This window comes from Aedes aegypti, chromosome 3, assembly GCF_002204515.2.
Source record: "Aedes aegypti strain LVP_AGWG chromosome 3, AaegL5.0 Primary Assembly, whole genome shotgun sequence".
Classification (NCBI taxonomy): Eukaryota; Metazoa; Arthropoda; class Insecta; order Diptera; family Culicidae; genus Aedes; species Aedes aegypti.
In genome coordinates, this window is record NC_035109.1 from 305704633 (window position 1) to 305724724 (window position 20092).

The window sequence follows — 20092 nt, forward strand, 5'->3', positions numbered from 1 at the left end:
CGCATATCGTTCTGTTCCATACAGTTTTGCGATGGATTCGCTTTTCGGCTGATCTTGCTTCCCTGTACCGCTCTCTGTTCAGCCTGGTACCAGGCACTAACATCCGACGTCTGGCCGCGTTCTTCTTATCCGTCACCCTCTGGCACTCCTCGTCGAACCATCCGCTTCTGGGGCATCTTTGAGCAGTACCTATCACTTCTCGCGCTGTTTCACTCACCACTACACTGCCTATACTCGCATAACAGTCCCATTTGAATTTTCATCACTTTTGAGATTTCTTCGTGAATCATGTTTATTATTAGTGTACTTCTAGGTATCATACCTAAAATTGTATTTTTGTATGGACGAAATGCGAAAAAAAAATATCAAATCAGGTGCGTCCCATATTGAAAGTACCCGCATAACAGTCCCACTACTAGTTTACGATGACATTCAAGCAAACCTCTTCCTGTTGTGATTTCTATAATTTTGGCTCGTTGTTTTCATCCCATAAGAAGAATAAATACTGCAAATTATAGTATTTTAAACCATCTTTATTCCATAACAAATATTGTTATTGCTTGAAATAACTTATGGTGCGATAAGTGATAGAAAAATCCTAATGAGAGTCTAAACTAGAAATAAGATAAATAGCTACCCTCCACCAAGTCAAGCCTACAGCTGTCATTGACCTCGTCTTCTGACCAATTATTAACGAAATCTTCGGTACGTTCATCTTCCAACGACATGGAGGGGAAGGCTTTTTGGGTCAACATGGGAATACGCAAATTACCTACCACTGCAGCGCACTGGTATGGTCAACTGGTCAAACTATGCATGAGCCATATCCAATGCTAAAAAATGAATAGATCCAATAAAGAAGGCAGCATTATGGGTCTAAGAAATGTCGAATAGCTCTGCCGAAATCTAGCTGAATATGACTTGCCCGTCTGGGTACCTGTGTTTCAAATCCAATATAAACGTGCTGCAAGTGAATCCGGAGTACCTTTCCTATCGGCCGGCAGCAAAGCTTTCATCAAATGTAGGAATGTCCTCAGGACTGTCACTATCCACCGTTAAGTTTAATATTTTACAAGAAGTATTATAACTAGAAGATGAGAGCACTAATAGTAGCAAAAGTAAAAGTGCCTTGGAATCTATAGTAAACTTGGCTTTAAATGTGTCAATGTGCGCGATAACAAAGCGAGTCCCAAGTAATGGGACTGGTATGCGGGTATATTTGAATATGTACTCGGTACTACGGAAAAGTACTCGGATAACGAGTCCCATATGCAAGTATCTTGGATTTGTACATTAAAAACAAACGTATTAACAATATTTTGGTTGTTGATCATTTTCTTATACTCTGATGATAATGTGTTGAGGGATGCCACTAAAATTTTCTGCAGCAGGCAGCGGCGTTACGCCCGGATAAAAACGTATCATTCAGTGAATGGAATAAACCATTAATGTACAATATAACGTATTGGATACAATAAAGCGTATTGTAATTGACGACGAATGCAACCATGATACAGTTCGTTGAATTGTTTTTGTATTGTACAACAATACACGAATTGCTAATCAAGACAATACATGAACATTATATCATATTGTATTTTCAAAATGTTTGTATGAGAAAATATCTATATTTGTATTGTTACGATACTTAACCACCCATACATTATATTGCAAAAATCTCATATACCATACAGTGAACTGTTCAAAACAATATATTGTACTGTAATTGTATTGTCATTTTACATATACTGTATTGTATTTCCAATATATTGAATGGTACTGTTGCAATACGTTATATTGTTTTTGTATTGTATTTTTTATTCGGGCGATTTGTTTGCAATAATGTTCAGTTGCGTTTTTCTCGACATGATGATTTTCCTAATGGGGCTGTATTGCGAGTATGGGCAGTACATAGATTGCATCCCATAGATTGTTGAGGTTTTCGCTCACATTGACCTCACTTATCCGCTTGTCCAGCTTTTGGTGGTATTCAGCTGGAACACCGTCTGCTGAGAAGCACTGGATATTGAATCGCATTGTTCGCTGTAGTGTTGAATTCGCTACAGTTGATAACCGCGCTCGAATTTTACTGACAACGAAGTAGTGATCCGAGTTAATGTTAGGACCCCTGAGGAGTTTCATCGATGACATCTGAGAAATGTCGGTCTATCTGGTTGCAAATATCACCATATGGTGTGCTTCCGATTATCTTTGCGTGCAAAGTAGGTGCTGCTGATGGCCATCCTCCTGGCAGCAGCGAAAGTCACAAGTCGTAGGCCACTGTCATTGGTAACAGAATGAAGACTCTCCTTACCGATTATCGGACGGAAAAAGTCCTCTCTTCCGACCTGCGCGTTCGCATCTCCGAAGACGATTTTCACGTCGTGTTTTGGGCACTCTCCATAGGCCTTATCAAGGCCTTCATAGAACGCGTCCTTCACGTCATCAGGTTTGTCGTTCGTCGGTGCATAGATGTTGATCAGGCTGTAGTTGAAGAATTTACCCCGTATTCTCAGTACACACACACTTAAACGGTTTTGCCGAGAACCCAACAGCTGATATCTCGGTAATAATTTGACGATTCTCGGTAAAACTTACCGAGATCTCGGTAAACGTTTACCGAATCTCGGTAACGTTCGCCGAGATCTCGGCAAAAAATTCGGATTGCCGAAATCTCGGTAAAATAAGTAAAATAATTTAAGTGTGCAGATTCTCTCGCTAATCGGTTTCCACTTAACGCGTTTCATCTACTTCCCGATCACTATGAAACCGACTCCATGTTCTGCCTTATCGCCGCCGCTGTGGCAGGGTAGTGACGTAGTGGTGTCGATAGGATCAATCGCCCGGAATTCCTGTTCTCCAGATCTAGGCCACCGCACTTGTTGAATGGCGGCCACGCCTACTCCAACCTTCTGCAGTTCACGACCCAAAAGGCTCACTCGTCCGGGTTTATTTAACGTCCTGACATTCCAGGTACCAAGTTTCCATTCATAGTCCTTATTTCATTGCCAGGTCGGTTGCCGAAAAAAATCGATTCAAACAGTTGTTCGAAATGTTTGTCTGAAACTTTTGACGAAATGTTCGTCTAAAATCTTCACGCAGTTTTATGAGATTCCCAAGAAAGTTGTTTTCAAGATTTTCCATAGCTCCACGCGGTTGATACTACCTTTAAAAAAGTAGTATTCACGGCAATTTTTAGGGTATGCCACATAGTAGGGATCTGATAGGTTGTCGATCGGCCGTCAATGAAGCCGGATTGACAGTTCCTTACGAACTTGTTTACCACAGGTGATAGTCGACGAAAGATGATCTGGGATAAAACTTTGTATGCCGTATGTAGAATTCCTTTGGTAGCGGTTCTGTTTTCTAGATTGTGCCCATCAGCCGGTGCAAACAAAAGATCAGCCCCTCTAGGCTCATTTTTATGAGTTCAGTTCCGATGCCATATTTACCAGCAGCTCCATTAATCTAGAACTTATGAATGGCATCCTTAGCCATCATTTCCACCATCTGCAACACTGATTTAGATATTATCTCCGTTGTGTTGATCGTCATTGCCTGCACTCTCAGTACCTTTCAGGTGTTCATCGAAGTGCTGCTTCCACCTTTCCATCACCATATTTCTCGATTCCTAGTCGTTGAGGATGTTTTGCGGACGGACACGTTTTGCTGGGTAAGGTATTGTATTGTAAATAAATGGCAGGCAGAGGAAGGCTTCAGTTCAGCTCAGTTACTGTGGAAATGCGCATAAACACTCAGTCATGTCAGGCAAGACAAGTCCCAGTTGGAACGATAACAAATATTTTCGTCAATTAAAAACACCTAAAATTAAATAAATGAAAAACCGAACTTAGTGATATACCATTTAATTCCACTAGAGTTTGTATACTTTGACAGATGCGCGTATTTCGATATCAACTGTAAGGCCGTCTTCAGTGTCGTGTACTAGACTCGACTTGAAGGAATCAATCGTATTTATACATTATATATTTAAAATGGGTATAGTCATAATTCCCCTCCCCCTTTTGTAGGAACTTTAAAATTTAAGAGCTGTTAGGTACATCACTGGAACGATATTAAGGTATCAAGCTGAAGAGTCATGTATTGCCGTGGCCTTGATTTCTGTTGAGTAGTATCAATGGTAACTGTTTGCTAATTCACATTTCCAAGGTGAAGAAACATATCACAAATTTTTTTCGTGAGTCATCCCCTTGTCTACCGTCTTCTGAACATTTCCTATTTCCGCTAAGTGTTCCTTGAATATAGCATAGAGGGACCGCTTTGTTTGACCAACGTAGAACTTGCCACGGTGAGGACAACTGATTTTGTAATGGATAGCCTTGCTCAGTGTGTTAATCGGATCCTTGGTAGAGCCTAACCGAGTCTCATGCCGGTTGTCGCTGCTGGAAAACACCAAATCAAATCTGAAATTCCTTAGCTTTGGGCGGAGCTAATTGGTGATGTTTCTGTCGAATGAGAAGGAAACTCTCTTCATGGGTTAGGTGATTGGGGTGAGTGCCGACAAAGTACTTCGAATATGCTGTCTTTCTATTTTGGCGATGATGGCTTTAATCGTCCCCACCTTGTTACCGTCTCGAAAATATATTCCAGTTCCTCAGTTTTTCCGTCTTCGCTCGAGGGTACAGTCTACATCCTGTGGACCATGTGGTCAAATGCTGGAACGAATGATTCGATGTTTTGGAGATGACTCGCTTAATGTTTTTAGGCTTCTTATACATTTCGAAGTTCAACGATGAACTTCCCTCCCTGGTGAAAAAAAGATCCAAAAACGGTAGTTTTTCCTTCCTTCTTCTCCTCGTGGGTGAGCTTGATATTGTGCATTCAGATTAACTTTAGACCGAAGTTCATAAAAGAAATGCAATATCACCAACAAAAGTTCGCCGAAGTTCGACGTCGGCATTCTAACGAAGTGCTACGCCGACAAACGCAATCCTTATACGTCGACGAAGCACTAAATTAGAATGCTGACGCCGAACTTCGCCGAAGTTTTGACTGCCGGACTTCTAATTGTCACTCAAATTGTCAATATCCTTGTGTACGTTGTTGATTGTATCCAAAATCGTATCTCCACCATTTAACTGGTAATATTGCTTGTTTGTTTGAATTTTTCTCAAGATTCGCCATGAATAGCTCGCACATAAGAGAGGGTTTTCCATGGGGGCTCCTTTTGTCTGCTTGTATAAGTTTCCTTGACATTGAAAGAAGTTCTCTCATCCATGTACAATCTTGCCAACCTCATGTACGCTCTAAACTTTCCTTTACATGCTGTATCCGTCATTTGGGGTAATAACTAGTTCTCGACAAGATTTAGGAAATCTTTTACTAAAACGCTGGATAAAAGGGCCGCTACGTCGAAAGAAACCATTATCTCGTCATCCTCGATGTTTCCTGAGTTTCTGAGAGAACGCCTAGGTATTTTTAACTTACCTGGTGGAGAAAGGGATTCAACATACTCTGAAATTCCTTGACTAACCATATCGCCAGTTTATGGGTGGGGGAAATAATTTCTCGTATTTCGTTTGGTGGCTTGTAAATTTTCAAAAATCCTTTGAATCGTGAAAGAATGGGGTTTGCCTCTTACAAACCAGCCTCACTGATGACCGCCTTGCAGTCCTTCAAAGTTTTGTCCGCAAGTTTGATGAGTCCGGGTACTGGATCCACTCTCAAATGTCAGTAGCGGCCTTCGTTTACCTTTTTCACCATTTGTTCGTCGTAATCCGTCTTATCCATGATGGCGACCACATTGCCTTTATCTGCCTTGATGTAGAACACTGGTTTCTCCTCAAGTTCTTTTATGATCCTCATCTCATCCTAGTCTGCCCTGCTGCGTTGTCTTGTTGTAATGTTCCATCATTTAAAAGATAAACTTTTAAAATTTTACATATTAGTAGTTGAATGCTTATAACTAACATACTTTGACTCTCCCTCGCTATGTACCATTGTAATAATTCTTGATTGACGAAACTTCTTGAAACCATTTCCCTTTACAGATTCCTCGACCTATCCAATGAAGTTTTCAGCTCATACTTTCTAATGAGTCTTGCCAGTATGACCGGTACTATCGCTGTATTGCTCACCGCCTTAGTTTTTGTAATGTTACAAGTTTCAACATATCAACATATGTATACAGAATCAATTATTAGGGGCTGTCCATTAATTAGGTAAGGGGTTATGGGGGGAGGGGGGGTTTGAGATTTCTTACGTGCCATACAATTTATTTTGGATTTTCATACAAAAAATCTTATCATGGGGGGAGGGGGGGTTGAAAAATCCCGAAAATTGTCTTACGTAATTAATGGACCGCCCCTTATTTAACTTTTACGATTTTAGGTTCGCTGGTATCCGGCCATTGTCATCTGTTTCGCTGCCTCGTTCCAAATCTTTTCACTTTCTCTTCTAGGAACGCTCTTACTGATAAAGGTGGTTCAAAAGGAGTTTTTAACAAAGTTCAAGTACTTGATTGAGCAGAGCACATTCTTTTCTAACAGGGTGAAGAATTGGTGGAACAGGTGTACGATATCAATTGGTACAATTTGGACTTGAAGGTGCAAAAATCGGTGAAGCTTTTGCTGCTGATGTCGCAGTACTATAAAGAGATATCTTTTCGCTTCGGAGTAATGAACATGGAGACATACGTTAAGGTAATTACATTCTCTTCCATCAGTTGTTTCTAAATGCTATAAATTAACTCTTTTTTTGCAGAGCAACAAAATGATCTACAGCTTTTTTACTATGCCAGTAACAACAAAGGAATAATTACAGAAAGTGGCTGCTTTAAGGAAGTTTCACAAATTGAATAATTTATATTTAAAATTCATAATATATTCTGTATTTTTATGTGATCACACTTCATTGCGAATAAACCTCGAAAGCAAAAACATCTACCATCTGCAAAAGAGAAAAACTTCCACAAACTTACCAGCATTTCAGCCTTTAAAAGTCCGCTTCATACGTTCTCCTTTGCAAGTGATACCTTCATTGCTGACGAGGAAAATTCGCAAATTCCACGCACCCTCCAGAAGTGTTCATTCTGCGCTGATGATCGTTGGATTTGAACTCATTTTGACCGTGCGACTGCCAGCCACTACTCTCCCGACTATCCATGCAGCATGACCCGAAACCGCCTCATATTCCTCGCAGAATCCCTGGGCATTTTCCGCAGGCAAGCTAATCAGCAGTCCGCCGGATGTTTCAACTGCCTTACCTGCCAGAAGCTTAGCACTTCGTCCAAGCAATTCGGCAATTTGTACTACGTTCTTTATAATAGGCAGCGTATGGATTTCGAAATCGACACTTTCTTTCTGGAATTTGGCTAAATTGTCCGCGTGGCCAAACAGCCCGAAACCGGTTACATCCGTTGCTGCGTGAGCTTTAAATTTATGCATCAGCTCCGCTCCGGATTTGTTAAGGCGGGACATTGATTCCATTGCGATGACGTACGTTTTCTCAATATCGGACTTACTCAATTTATCTGTTAGTTTCTTCCAGTTATCAGATTCTTCAGTCATCCAGATGAAGGCATTGGTTGCCAGTTGTGTTCCCAGAGGCTTTGTTAGAACAAGAGAATCTCCTACTTGTGCATAGTACGGCCTGCAAGTATAAATATTGAAATCCCTGAAATAGTGGCTTAATAGTCTGAAGGTTTTTCTGGAACCTTTAGAGTTTGGACAACAGAATTCACTATAAGCAGAGTAAGAAAAAAGGACTTTTAGACTCTAGCGTAAAGTTTAGATCATTTTAGATTTTTTTTTTTAAAAAACTTTATTTGAGTGTATTTTAACGCACGAGGGCTAGTTCTACACTAGATCATTTTAGACAAAATATAAACTTTAGAGACCTTCCATTTAAATAGCGACTTACATTAAGAAAGATATCAGGTTTCCAAAATGAGACCTGCTACTAGCCCTGTTGAAACTCAATCAGATGGTAACCCTAATTACAGCTTAAACTAGAACTATATCCTTACATGATCAACTCCGATTTGTGGCAAACGGCGGTAGCAATTCCACCAATGATACACCAAGGATTCAGCGCAATGCTTCCGATTTTCACGCGCGACTTCGATTCTGCTGCCGCATCTTGGAAGCCTTTGATGATTATTGGAACCACAATATCTCGTTCCTCGTCGCTAAATTCCGTTGGTGCCGAGCAAACCAGCTTGATTTCGTCGATTTCCAAGGCTCCCACGGCGTACACATCGCTGACCACATTGGCCAGCGCGATTCGGCCCAACATGTACGGATCATCGATGAGCGGGTAGAAAAAATCCACGGTCTGAACTAAATGCAAATCATGTTTCAACGGTATCACGGACGAATCCAGTCCAATTCCTGTTAAGATGATCCGTTACCAATCCAAATCATCATATTAAATATTTTAGTTAATCATCTTACCAACTCCCTCAGCGCTATCAGAACCACTTTGCTTATCATCTACAGTACGATCGGATTGTTCTTCTTTGGCGAATTGTTCGCTATAAACTCCTCGAAGAAGCCGGTCAAGGACATCTTGAGGAATTTTCGAACCTCACCCGCGCAATGTGGAGAACTTGGTGAGCCGGAAATCCCGGCTCAGACCATGTTGTGTCGGATCGAACATGGCGACCCACGATAAGGGCAACTTTTCTAGTAAATTTAAATAATTATTTAGAACATTTTAATCATAAAAAAAACATTTCCATACTCACGATGATGAGCAAAATTCCTTGCGTTGTTCGTTCCGAACGAAACAGCTGAAAATCTGAGACTGAAAATAAATGAGACCAAGGCGACAAAAGGAAAACAATCACCTGTTGCCATGTGTTCCAAGTTAGCCCTTTCCAGAAAAAGGAACAGCTCACAAATTACGTTACACACACACAAGGCCACAGTCAGGGATGCCAGGTTGGAAGACATGTCTTCCATTGGAAGACATTTGAGTAGTGTGGAAGACATTTGGAAGACGAAAGATTTTTGGAAGACTTTTCAGAATTTTTGAAGACACACTCAAACAGACACTCTGAGTTCGGTAATTTTTTTTACCGTTTTCAATCGGTGATCTAATAAAATACAAATTTTTCGGTAATCAGCTGCCTGTTTGCCGAAAACTGTAAAGAATATTGCTGATTTTCGGTGATTTTATCCAGATTTACCGAGTACGGTGATTAATTTCACCGATGAATCAGCAAATAAGCCTAATCACTGATTTCGGTAAAACAGAAAGCTGAAATTTCGGTAAACAATGCCGTCGATTACCGAATTTCGGTAATGTAGCAGCAAGAGACGTCAAATTCGCCATGATAGTTTTCTTCCGACCGGCTTTGTTGATTGAAGTGAGGTTTTCGATTTCGGGTGTTTAGTATTATTAGAGTATGGAACAAGTGCAAGAATTACACGAGGTAAGGTTGTGGAGATTTTCCGTAAGAAACACAAATTTCTTGTATTGCAATTCATACATCTACAGTGCTGCTTTCGTTATGTTTTCGTCGCAGGTTATGTTACTGGACTTGTTCATAGCGATGATCACGCCGAAATCAGAACACCAGAAACATGAAACAAATACACTGCATGATCCAGATCTGCTCTTGGAAGTTGCTGTTGAGAACCATCCCTTTGGAAGCTTCAAACCAACCGGCAATGCAACGAACTGCGATGAACCACCGTGCAGTGTTTTTTGCGTCGATCGGGAAATGAAGCATGAACAGAATCTGAATTTGTATCTGATTAATATCATGGCGTTCCAAGTGAAAAATAAATATTCCACTTTCAAAATTTCTATTATGTGTTTAGTTCATAATATCAAAACAGTGCATGATACTGTAAATATAAACATCACATATTTTTCAGTGGCCAGGCGTCGAGTTTCAATTTACAGATCTCCGGTAAACTGAATTACAATGCAGGCTTATTTTCTTCGGTAAACTTTACCGATCGATTGGTAATTTTGACAGTTATTTTTGCTCATCCAAAATACCGATTGGTTGGTAAAATTCTAGTTTACCGAACGCATTACCGACCGTTCAGCTGTTGAGATTTCGGTAAATAAATTACCGAAGTCGGTAATTTCTTTTAAGTGTGTATATGCCGGGGATTTTCTCCAGGAATTCCTCAGGGGATTATTAATAGCAATTCTTCCAGGGTTTTACTTCAGGAATGCCTCCAGAAAATTTTCCGGAGATTTCAATCAGATTTTTTTCGAGGATTTGCTACAGGAATTCCATCGGGGATTTCCACCAGGAATTTCTCCAGAGATTTTTTCCTTTAATGCCTCCGAGAATTCTTTTGGAGCTTCGCCGGGAATTCATTCAGATTTCCTCCATAGTTCGTCCTGTTTTTTTTTATATCTCCATGAATTCTCCATAGTTCCTCAAGTACAGCCAAACCTCCCTCAGTCGATATCTGAAAGGACCACCGACTCATGGAAATACCGAGTCATGGAACAGAAATGCTTTGGAAAGTTGTATGAGGGGACCATCATGGTAACCATGAAATGATGGGTTTTTGTATGGTTTCATGTGTCGATATCGAAAAATGAAACATCGACTCATGGGTGTTTCACTATGATTCCTCGGAAATGCTAAAGAGCTGTTTAAGGAGTTCTTTTGAAATTGCTTGGAAAAAATCACAACATTCACTCCGGGAATTTGTCCAGACTTCCCCAGGAAATTTCTAAACAATATCTCCGGGAATTTCTCTAAACTTCCTCCAGGAATTCATCCAGAGTTCCTCCATGTTTTTTCAAGTCCTTCAAGAAATTATTTCGGATGTTCTCTGGATTTCGTTCAGCAATTCCTCGGAACGTTCTCCGGATTTCCACAGGCAATTCTTCTAGAATTCTTAAAAAAATCCTCTGGAGTTCCTCCGTAATTCCTGGAAGGCTCCTCCGATGTTCCTTCCAAACAGTGGGAATTGCTTCGAATTCCCCCCTCAGTTTCTTGAGGCATTTTTCCGGAGTTCGTCAAGCAAGTTCCCCGAAATTGCTCTAGGAACGCCTCCGGAATCGCTCCAGAAACACAACCCAAGTTTGTACAAGAACGCCTCCTGAGTTCACCCAGGAATTGCTTCGTAGTTCCTCCATGATTCCCTTCGGAAATTCTCTTGGATTTTGTCCAGAGTTTCTGTAGGAATTCCTTAAGAGTTCCTTCGGGAATTCCTTCGAAGCATCACCAGAAATTCCTAAGGAGTTCTTTCAGCAATTATTTTGGATTTTTTCCAGCATATCCTCCGAAGTTTCTCTAAAGCTCCAGGAGAAACTCTGGAGGAATTGCTGAAGGAACTCCGAAAGAATTGCTGGAGGACTCGAAAAGGAATTCATCGGGGAAATCCGAAAAAAAACCTGGAAGAATTCCTGAAAGAACTGCGCACCAATTCCAAAGGACCTATGAAGGAAATCCAAATCCTGGATGAAATCCACGGAGAAATTGCTATTGGAAATCACATGAGAAAATCCTGGAGAAAATCCCGGAGGAGTTCTTGGGGGAAATCTCCGGGGGAATTCTTTGAATTCTCCCGAGGAATCCCTAAGGATTTCTAACTTTCAAAAATTCCTCTAGTAGTTTTTTCGTAGTTTCACCAGAATTTCTTCCAGGGTTCTTCCAGGAATTCCTCTGGAGTTTCTCTGAATATTACTTCATTTTCCTCCGGGAATTACTCCAGAAATCCTTCGCAGTTTCTTAGGGAATTCCTCCACAATTGATTTGGAAATTTCTCCAGAGTTTTTCCAGCAATTCTTACAAAGTTCATCTGGAGCTCCACCAGAAATTTATTGGCAGTTCTTTCGGGAAAAAAGTTCCAAATCCCTCAATTCTTTTCAGCAGGAACCTTCAGAGAAATCTCTAGTGAATACAATCCATGGTAGAATTTATGGCAGGAAATTCAGAGAAGAATCCCTGAAGTTAATAGTGCAGATAATTCCTAAAGAATGCTTAAAGGAATTTTGGGATAACTTGTTTGAAAACTGTTAACGAAATTTTTAAGATCGCGAGAAGAAATCATAGAAGAGTACATGGAAATTAAAAAAATGTGTATACAAATTTCTAGAGGAATTCCTGGAGAAAGTCTTGTGAAATTCCGGGATAAATTATTGCAGAAATCCCTGATCGAACATTTGAAGAAATTCTTTGATGAAGAACAAAAAGTTTCTCGAGGATTTGCTGGAATATCATAAAAAATTTCTGAAGGAACTCGTAAAAAAGCATTCTGCTAGAAATCTTATCAATTAAATTGTTCATTCAATATATCCTTTTTGCAATGCTTAGAGGAATACATCCATATTATCTTGGAAGAATCCTTCAATATTCTTTTAGATACATTTCATGAAACATCACTGGAGAATTCCGTGAATAAATAAATGTAGATATATTTTTAGGGGTTTATGGAGCAGTCTGTGAAGGTATTCAAAGACGAGTTTCTGGTTGAACTCCTGATGGATTCTCAAGAATAATTATTCATAACCAAGGGAACTTCCGATTAAATTGAAATCTTGTTGAAAATAAAACAATGCACAGCTTAGCTATTGCCTGACAAGTATGGTTTTGAAACAGTATGCTAGGATTTCTTTGAAGAAATTATTCAACAATAATGTCAAACATGATAAAAGACAGCCTAATTTTCTGACTTACCAGAGTTAAGTAAACATGGAGCGAATTTCACAACTGAAACAGAAGAACTCTGAGTTAAAATCAACAAATAAAAAAAACACACACACAGCAGTTTTAGTTTGAAAGTAAAACAGCTGTGTGTATTTATTTTTTCAGAATTGGGGATTTTAAAGCAGAAAACTGTATTTTTTTTCAGTTTTGGCATTTACTTGGGCCTTAACCCGAAAATTTATAGAGTTTATAATGTTACCATGATAATTGAAAAGTTTTAAGTGGAAGACATTGGAAGACATTTTTCCATGCAATTGGAATACATTGGAAAAAATCACCTGGCATCCCTGGCCACAGTTGCCTTGTGTGTTTGAAAGAACAGCAATGCTGTCACAATGTTAAATCCCATATACAGTGGTGCCTTTGTTTTGATGCGGTGAGCACTGACAAAAACTACATTCAATGATCCATTATGTGGAAAATGGATTTTAATCGAATCGAATAGGCATAAAAAAAAGATAGAACTCTATATGATTAATATTAGCGATTCTTTATAGAGAGATAAGCGGAAGTAAAATGGAATGATTTGGCAACAGACCAGCAGTGCTGATTTTGCTCGGTGTCGAGAATTATATTGTATTGCTGTGTGCGTTTGAAATGCTAATATCAAATGCGGGAACACCAAACGCGGTAAGATATTTTACAAGAAATGCGATGTCAAAGATAGATTTTTCTTGCTAGGGCGGCGGTGATTTATATAATCGTTGCTAGGTGTCCTTTGATTGTTTTGTGTTACCGCGTTTGGAGGACATTTAGCCAAGATTTGCATCTCAAATGCAAACAGCAATAACACGGACATGACTTCCTCATTGCTAAAAAGTGTATTTTGTTTCGTTATAGATCTTTGAGCTACATATCCAAACTAATAAGGGTTCATTCGGAAATTTCATAATTTTCTACGAATTTTGAATGACCTGTAACATTTTGAGTACACCCACCCACCCCCTTCAGCGTTATGAAATTTGTGAACAGGCCCTAAACAGCCAAAAAATCAACAACTAAAAATCGCGTTGACAAAAATTAAAAAAAAAAAAATTCATTTTGTTGCTTCATGCAAAATTACTTTTACCGAAATAATATCCAGCGGATTTCATTACTCCTCAAGAAAAGTTCAAAACAAACATAACGCATGTCCGTTTGGCTCAAACTTTGACAGCTCTCGCTGCTCGAATGGCTCACACTTTGACAGAAATGTCAGCTTCCGCGAATCTCTCCTATAAAGGATTTCTAATTAATATTTAAATAAATGAGTTACATGCAAAAATCCACATTGTTGCATTTTTCTGACTTTGTTTACAGTAATGGATCATTGAAGGTAGTTTTTGCCAGTGCTCACCACATCAAAACAAAGACACCACTGTATATGGGATTTAACATTGTGACAGCATTGCTGTTCCGTCAAACACACAAGGCTACGGTGGCGCTATCTATGCTTTCCATAGCGGCCGTTTGGTTATGTTAATGATCCATTTCACTCAATTTCCAAACAGTAAACTTCTTATACCGGTTGATGTTAAAGTATCTTAATCAGTTGCATTTATGTTGAACAGTATGAATCCTCAAGCTTAATACCATATCAAACAGTTTGAACAATGTATTACGGGATAGGATTTCAGCAGCCAGTTGCCCAAACCAAACATAGCGAGCATGATCCGCACAGATTCCCCGGAATTACTGAGTTCGGAGACTGAGTAGTTGGTGTAGCTGTCGAATCCATGTAAAAACAAGCGGGAGTGATTTTTTGTGTGTTTATTAGTGACACTTAAACAGGTTTTAATTTCAATCAACCAGGAAAGGTAGATCAACTTGCATTAGAGATACCTGCACATTGCAATAATACAAGCGCAGACAGACGTTCAAGTTAGACTCAGCCACTTGTGTAAAAACATGGCCGCCACAAATCGCCAAGTGGCAATAAGCTAACAGATGGCGTTAGTGGCGTATGCGTCCCGCCACCACCCCGATCACATTTCGTTGACAGCATGACACACAACCGCTCCCACAGTCGACGTACTCGACGCTAAAAACTGTGCACCCTTTTTTTGCGCTGGGTGGGTGATGTTCCCTTATGGATATAATTTCTCATGTAAAAGTTAATTAAATCCATTGTAATTTTTACCACAAGTTGGCGTTTAATTTACTCACAGATTCATGCTAGTATAACACCCTTGAATGATCGTTACCCATGTAAAATAAATTGGCGTGAAAGTATCACAATTGTGTGAATCATTTTTGAAGTGATTGTTTTGAAAGTTTTGTTCAGTGGGTGGTGGACTGGGTGGTAAACGAGACGATGAAGCCACGTGGTTTTACGAACTGTCACTGTACTGCAGCAATTTGCTCCCTAGGTGACACCATGGTAGAATTTACACAGGAATTTTAAATAAATTTGTTCCTACTTAAACGTCTGTCTGCGATACAAGTAATAAAATCTAAAGGTTACATAATTAAATTAAGCTTTTATCAAGGGGGTGGTCACTCTACACAGTGTGCCTTGCACAGCTTAGGCACATCTCGGCGCACTGACTGGCTCTATTTTCCACAATGGGTTGCTATAAAAATCACAATGAACTGAAATTTCATTCTCAGCAACCATTGATAATTTTAAGTTGTTTGCGTTCTGTCATCTGATGAAAAAACGGAAAAAACTGATATGGGCTACAGCAAAAACACGCACTGGTTTTATGTTATTTTCCCATTCAACAATTTATTTTTATTTTAGATCGAAGCTCTGGAACTCACGCGAAATTTCCCAAGCGAAAAAACTGGCTGAAACAATGGAGGAGTTTGAGAATGAAAATTCAGATCGATGCAGTTCTCAACTCAGGTGGTTACACGTAGACACGTTCTCTTTGGTGAGAGAGAAAGTGTGGCTACCCGGACTTAATCCCCGGAAGAATCAGCTACAGCCTTGAAGGATACTGAGCCTTTCAGAGCTTTTAATTATCGTTATAAAAATGCGTTCAAATTAGCTTGGTTTAGATGTTTGAAAACAAATTTTACACATTTTATGGCATTTGAGGTGCCCCGGGGAACCAGAAAAATCATATTAGGGACTGCCCGTAAATGACACACCATTTTAGGGGAAGGGGTGAGTCTAAGATTTTGTGACGAATTATGTATTAGGTATGAAAAATAGGCTACGATGGGGGAGTCGAGAATTGGCCAAAAAATACTGCGTCATATATGAACGCTGCCTTAGTTCATATTGAAGGCATTTTTCTAATAGTTCTTGCCACATTAAAGCTGATTCCAGGACACGATTGTATTTAAAAATTTGCCAGCCTACGATGGTAAAGGGCAAAATGATAAAAATAGTAAATTTTCAATCTAGGGATAATTAAAAACTGCCGTCCATTGTTTTTCGGGATTTATCGGCCCTCCCCCATCTGTCTCGCTTTTTCCAATGCCTAGCACTGCTTTTATGAACCCCCACTTCTTTCCCAAATGATAAACGTAATTTTTTAATGTTCCCTCAGATAGGCAAAATATGATTGCCGTGGTCTCCGTGCTCCAAAGATATACTGAATTTAAAAAGACACGTCAAAAAAAAAAATATGTTTGACTTTTTTCCATATTATTTCTGTTGACAACAAATACATGGAATGCTATGATTGCTACTATAAACACACATCGGCACACCTAAAGGCACAGTAAAAAAAAACGTTGGCGCAAAATGATGCGCCAGCTTTGTGCGGAGTGACCACCCCCTTGGCTTTTATTGTTTTAACATATCACAATATTACGATAAAAGGTTAAAATACTATTAAACACTACAAGCTCATCGTACTGCAACATTATGGTTCAACTATTCTGAAACAGTTTGTGATACAGTAGATTGAACGGAAAATGGATAGTATATTGCTCAATTGACAAATTGTAAACGACAAATTTTGTTCGACAAAATCTGGATTTTTAAATTGTTACACAGCTTAGCCGCCTATTTCCCACATTGTTATTTTTGCAATCACCATTCACCCAACTGTTAAAACCAATTATGATAGGGTTAATATGCTATTCAAAATTATCTTGATATTTTTGGATACGCATGTGGAACAGTATTTAACCCCGCCTATCTCCGCCAGCAAAAGATGTTCCGACAGCGACGCCAGCGACATTCTTCTTCTATGGTTTATTATTTCTATTGTTTCACCTTAATTTTTATACACTGAAATGAATTTTATTGTAGAAACTACTGAATCCATGGTAAAATTAAGAACTACACCAAAGATTTTCAACCGACTTCATTAATCTGTTAATTCTACCAAAACATAATCAACATCACTACACAAGAAAATTTATTCTGTTGATTTAACCAGAGTTGTAGCACAGACAAACAGACGTAACACTGACGAAATTCCCATCGACCACTCATTCGTTATGTTACAAATCTCACAACCAGAGGCGCGCGCATCGTTTTTCTTTGCGTATGACATTTCTCACTACCGCCATCTGCCGGTCTTGTTGCACGAAACACCTTTTCGTGCAACATGCTCACCAGATGATGATGGTGTAAGCTGGACGATGGATTTTGAAAAAATTGTTCTAAGTGTTACGTCTGTTTGTCTGTGGTTGTAGTATTTTTGATTAGAAACATTCTTGATTTGAGAAGTTTAGCATCATACTTTTGACCACACTGTGTTGTATGGTGGGTGTCACGGATTGAAATACAATGCTTTGTAGTGGATGCTACTATGGACATAGTCAAATTTACCGCACTGCTGAGTGATCCCGCATAATCAAGAACTATATTCGTACTGTATCCCGTACTGTGCACAACAATTTGCAACAATATATCAATAATTTCGTTAAACATCAAAAATAACAATAAACCGACACTACCGAAAACGGTTTTTACAATTTGGTGAACAGTAACCGGGAAAATCACAATATGGAGAATAGGCGGTTAAGTTATGTAACCATTTAAAAACGTCGATTTCTCCGAACAAAATTTTTCGTTTACAGTTTGCCAAATGATGGATATATTGTCCACTCTTCCACACAAATCACTGTATTGGAAATAGCTATGGAATAGTTGACCTATATGATTGGAATGAAAACGGGTAATGTATGTGTAATTATTGAAATATGGTTTGTTACGGTATTTGAACCGTATGCGGTACTGTACTTAAATGTTTATATTATAAGAATTATTTTCGAACAAATTGAATAAGAAATAATTTCAACAACAAGTTTAACCTTTTTTCTGTATTTCATTATGCTATATTATTTATAAACACAAAACTTGAGCTTAAATCAGAATTTTCATTATCCGACCTGCTCGTTTCTGTTGAGCATTCAGAAGCTCGAAAATTACAAAAAATCGTCGGTCGTCTACTGGCCCTCCCGGAATGATTAAGCAAGGATCGGGATTATGGATATGATCCTGCCGAGGATTATATCTGGTGTTCTGGTGATGCTGCTGCCGGGGTACAAGTCCGTCGGTGTAACAGGAACTGCAACATAAAAGGATAGCCAGTTTTACCATTCAAATTAACAATATCAATTCTAAATTTTACTTACGATGTTGCTACGGACGTGGTTTGAAATCGTTTTTGATGCGTATTTTTCTTGTGGCCCAGGCGGTAGCCGGGTCTTCAATTCTCCTTTTGTTGAACTGAAAAAGAAAAACGTAATCAATAACGCTGTATTCATGACTTACGTTCACCAACTTACCTGTTTCCTCAAGCCGTAGGCCGCACAATGTACCATCGCTGTTTTTCTGCATCCTCGAAGGAAAAAACGGAACAAACTTTTCGTGACCGAGGTTTTGGTTGTTGTTTTTTTCACGGTCTCGAAAGAGGCACAGAAAAATGCACGCTAAAAAATAATATACTCAGTGATCAAAAACTTTCGCACAATCATCGAAAAAAATAATTATTTTTGTTTTCTCGTATTAATTTAATAAATTATGATTAACACAGTTATGCAAATGTCGACGTGTATAAAGTGCATCTGTTCGAAAAATGAAAGTATTGTTGTTACTTCACTTACTGCCAACTATATTTTTAAAAGCGTGTATCGGCGACCGTTCGCCAAACTGTTGCAATGAAGTCTTATATAGTAAAGTGCACATACATGAGTTGTTACTCATATAAAAGAACAAAACATGCCTATATTGTTCAACAATATCTACACATTATAGTGTTACGTCACTGTTTAGGATAGTTTACTTTAACAATTTTTAACAGTTCCTATCTTAAGGCTTCATATTGTTTAATAAAATAGCAACTGCTTGTGATACACTTACCATAACAGTTAAAAGAAACTTACTGTTTGGAATGAACAGCAAATTGTATTTTTCTATGCGGGATATTCACCAGATTATAGTAAACTTAACAGATTTTTGTAGTCGGTAGAAAATTGTTGGTGCAGTTCTTAATTCTACCATGGATTCGGTACACGCTTAAATAATTATATACTGAAAAGCTTAAAGGTTATACTAAAATGATATTCGATCTATTCACCCCATGGGGTGCATATTTGGGGATTAATCATGCTTAGTATAAACGATATTTATTAATCGTGATGCATATATGTCTTTCTTTTTTTATGCTGCGGTATGCTTTTGTTTACCTTCAAGATTTCAAGGAAGAATATGAAAACAAACAAAGTAAAGAAATGAAACAAAATGATAAATATTGGTTTATTAAAATAAGTCACATGATCCTTGTTATCATCTATCGCGTTATGCTAAGACACCTTCGGTAAAAACAAATTGTATCGCAAATACTGCTGCCACAAGATGAACTCATCAACTTCCTGCGATCTTCCTCGCTGATTCAAGAATCACTTGGCTCGCCCCGATGCTGGGTAATGGAGGAAACCTGGAGAAAATGGAAAATAAGTCTGATTAGTGCGCCAAGGTGATGGTTGATACGATGGTACATGTACGTTATTCCGGAACTTACCATTTGTCCGCACATGTGGAGCCTGATATTCTCGATTGGGGGGGAAAGAACTTTTCGCGACAATAATAGCAGCATTCAGTTTCGAAAGTACATACACAGTGTACATAATAGCAGCAGGCTTTCAGCTAAAGCTTATAAGCGCCACTATATACTTGAAAATCCACTAAATTCCGCGAACTTGGGAGACATCTCAAAGATGCTCCTGACTGAGAGCGAAAATAAAACAAATCTGCAACAGACAAAAACAACCAAGTCCAAAGTGTAGCATCTGTCAACGCAAATGCACCGCCAATAATAATTCTTGAAAATGCATGGGCAAGTATAAACGAATATGATTAGCAAGGATTAAAAGTCTTAAATGTGGTAGATGTAATAATTAGTACTCTAACTAGTTTTTTCATATCTCTCCGTGTAGATTATACAACAAAATTTGTTTGCGTGTATAATCGAAATCCAATTTCCAGTGTGCGCCGCTAGATGACAGCTCCTGTTCTGTACGCCAAGTATGCCCTATAGTTTGCTTGACAGTTCG

General features: G+C 38.9%; 1 protein-coding gene and 2 long non-coding RNA genes across 4 annotated transcripts; 1 reads left to right on the forward strand and 2 right to left on the reverse strand.

Moving 5' to 3' along the window:
- Window positions 1-6827: 6827 nt before the first annotated feature.
- Window positions 6828-8853, reverse strand: LOC5568765 (selenide, water dikinase 2). Of its 2 annotated transcripts, none has more exons than XM_001652507.2 (4): window positions 8708-8853; window positions 8415-8645; window positions 7988-8351; window positions 6828-7611 (listed from the first exon to the last, which is right to left on the reverse strand). In XM_001652507.2, exons 3-4 carry the CDS (start codon window positions 8254-8256, stop codon window positions 7047-7049), a joined length of 834 nt encoding a protein of 277 aa, XP_001652557.2. In that variant the 5' UTR covers window positions 8257-8351; window positions 8415-8645; window positions 8708-8853; the 3' UTR covers window positions 6828-7046. The 2 variants fall into 2 exon arrangements, with proteins under 2 accessions (XP_001652557.2, XP_001652558.2); XM_001652508.2 differs by having other exon boundaries at window positions 8415-8640; window positions 8708-8804.
- A 169-nt stretch (window positions 8854-9022) lies between these two features.
- LOC110679093 lies at window positions 9023-9774 on the forward strand. The gene is made up of 2 exons (XR_002502204.1): window positions 9023-9397; window positions 9491-9774. It is a non-coding gene; the product is annotated as an uncharacterized LOC110679093 (long non-coding RNA).
- An 8215-nt stretch (window positions 9775-17989) lies between these two features.
- On the reverse strand, window positions 17990-18368 carry LOC110678989. Its single transcript, XR_002502113.1, has 2 exons — window positions 18173-18368; window positions 17990-18105 (listed from the first exon to the last, which is right to left on the reverse strand). It is a non-coding gene; the product is annotated as an uncharacterized LOC110678989 (long non-coding RNA).
- Window positions 18369-20092: the final 1724 nt, after the last annotated feature.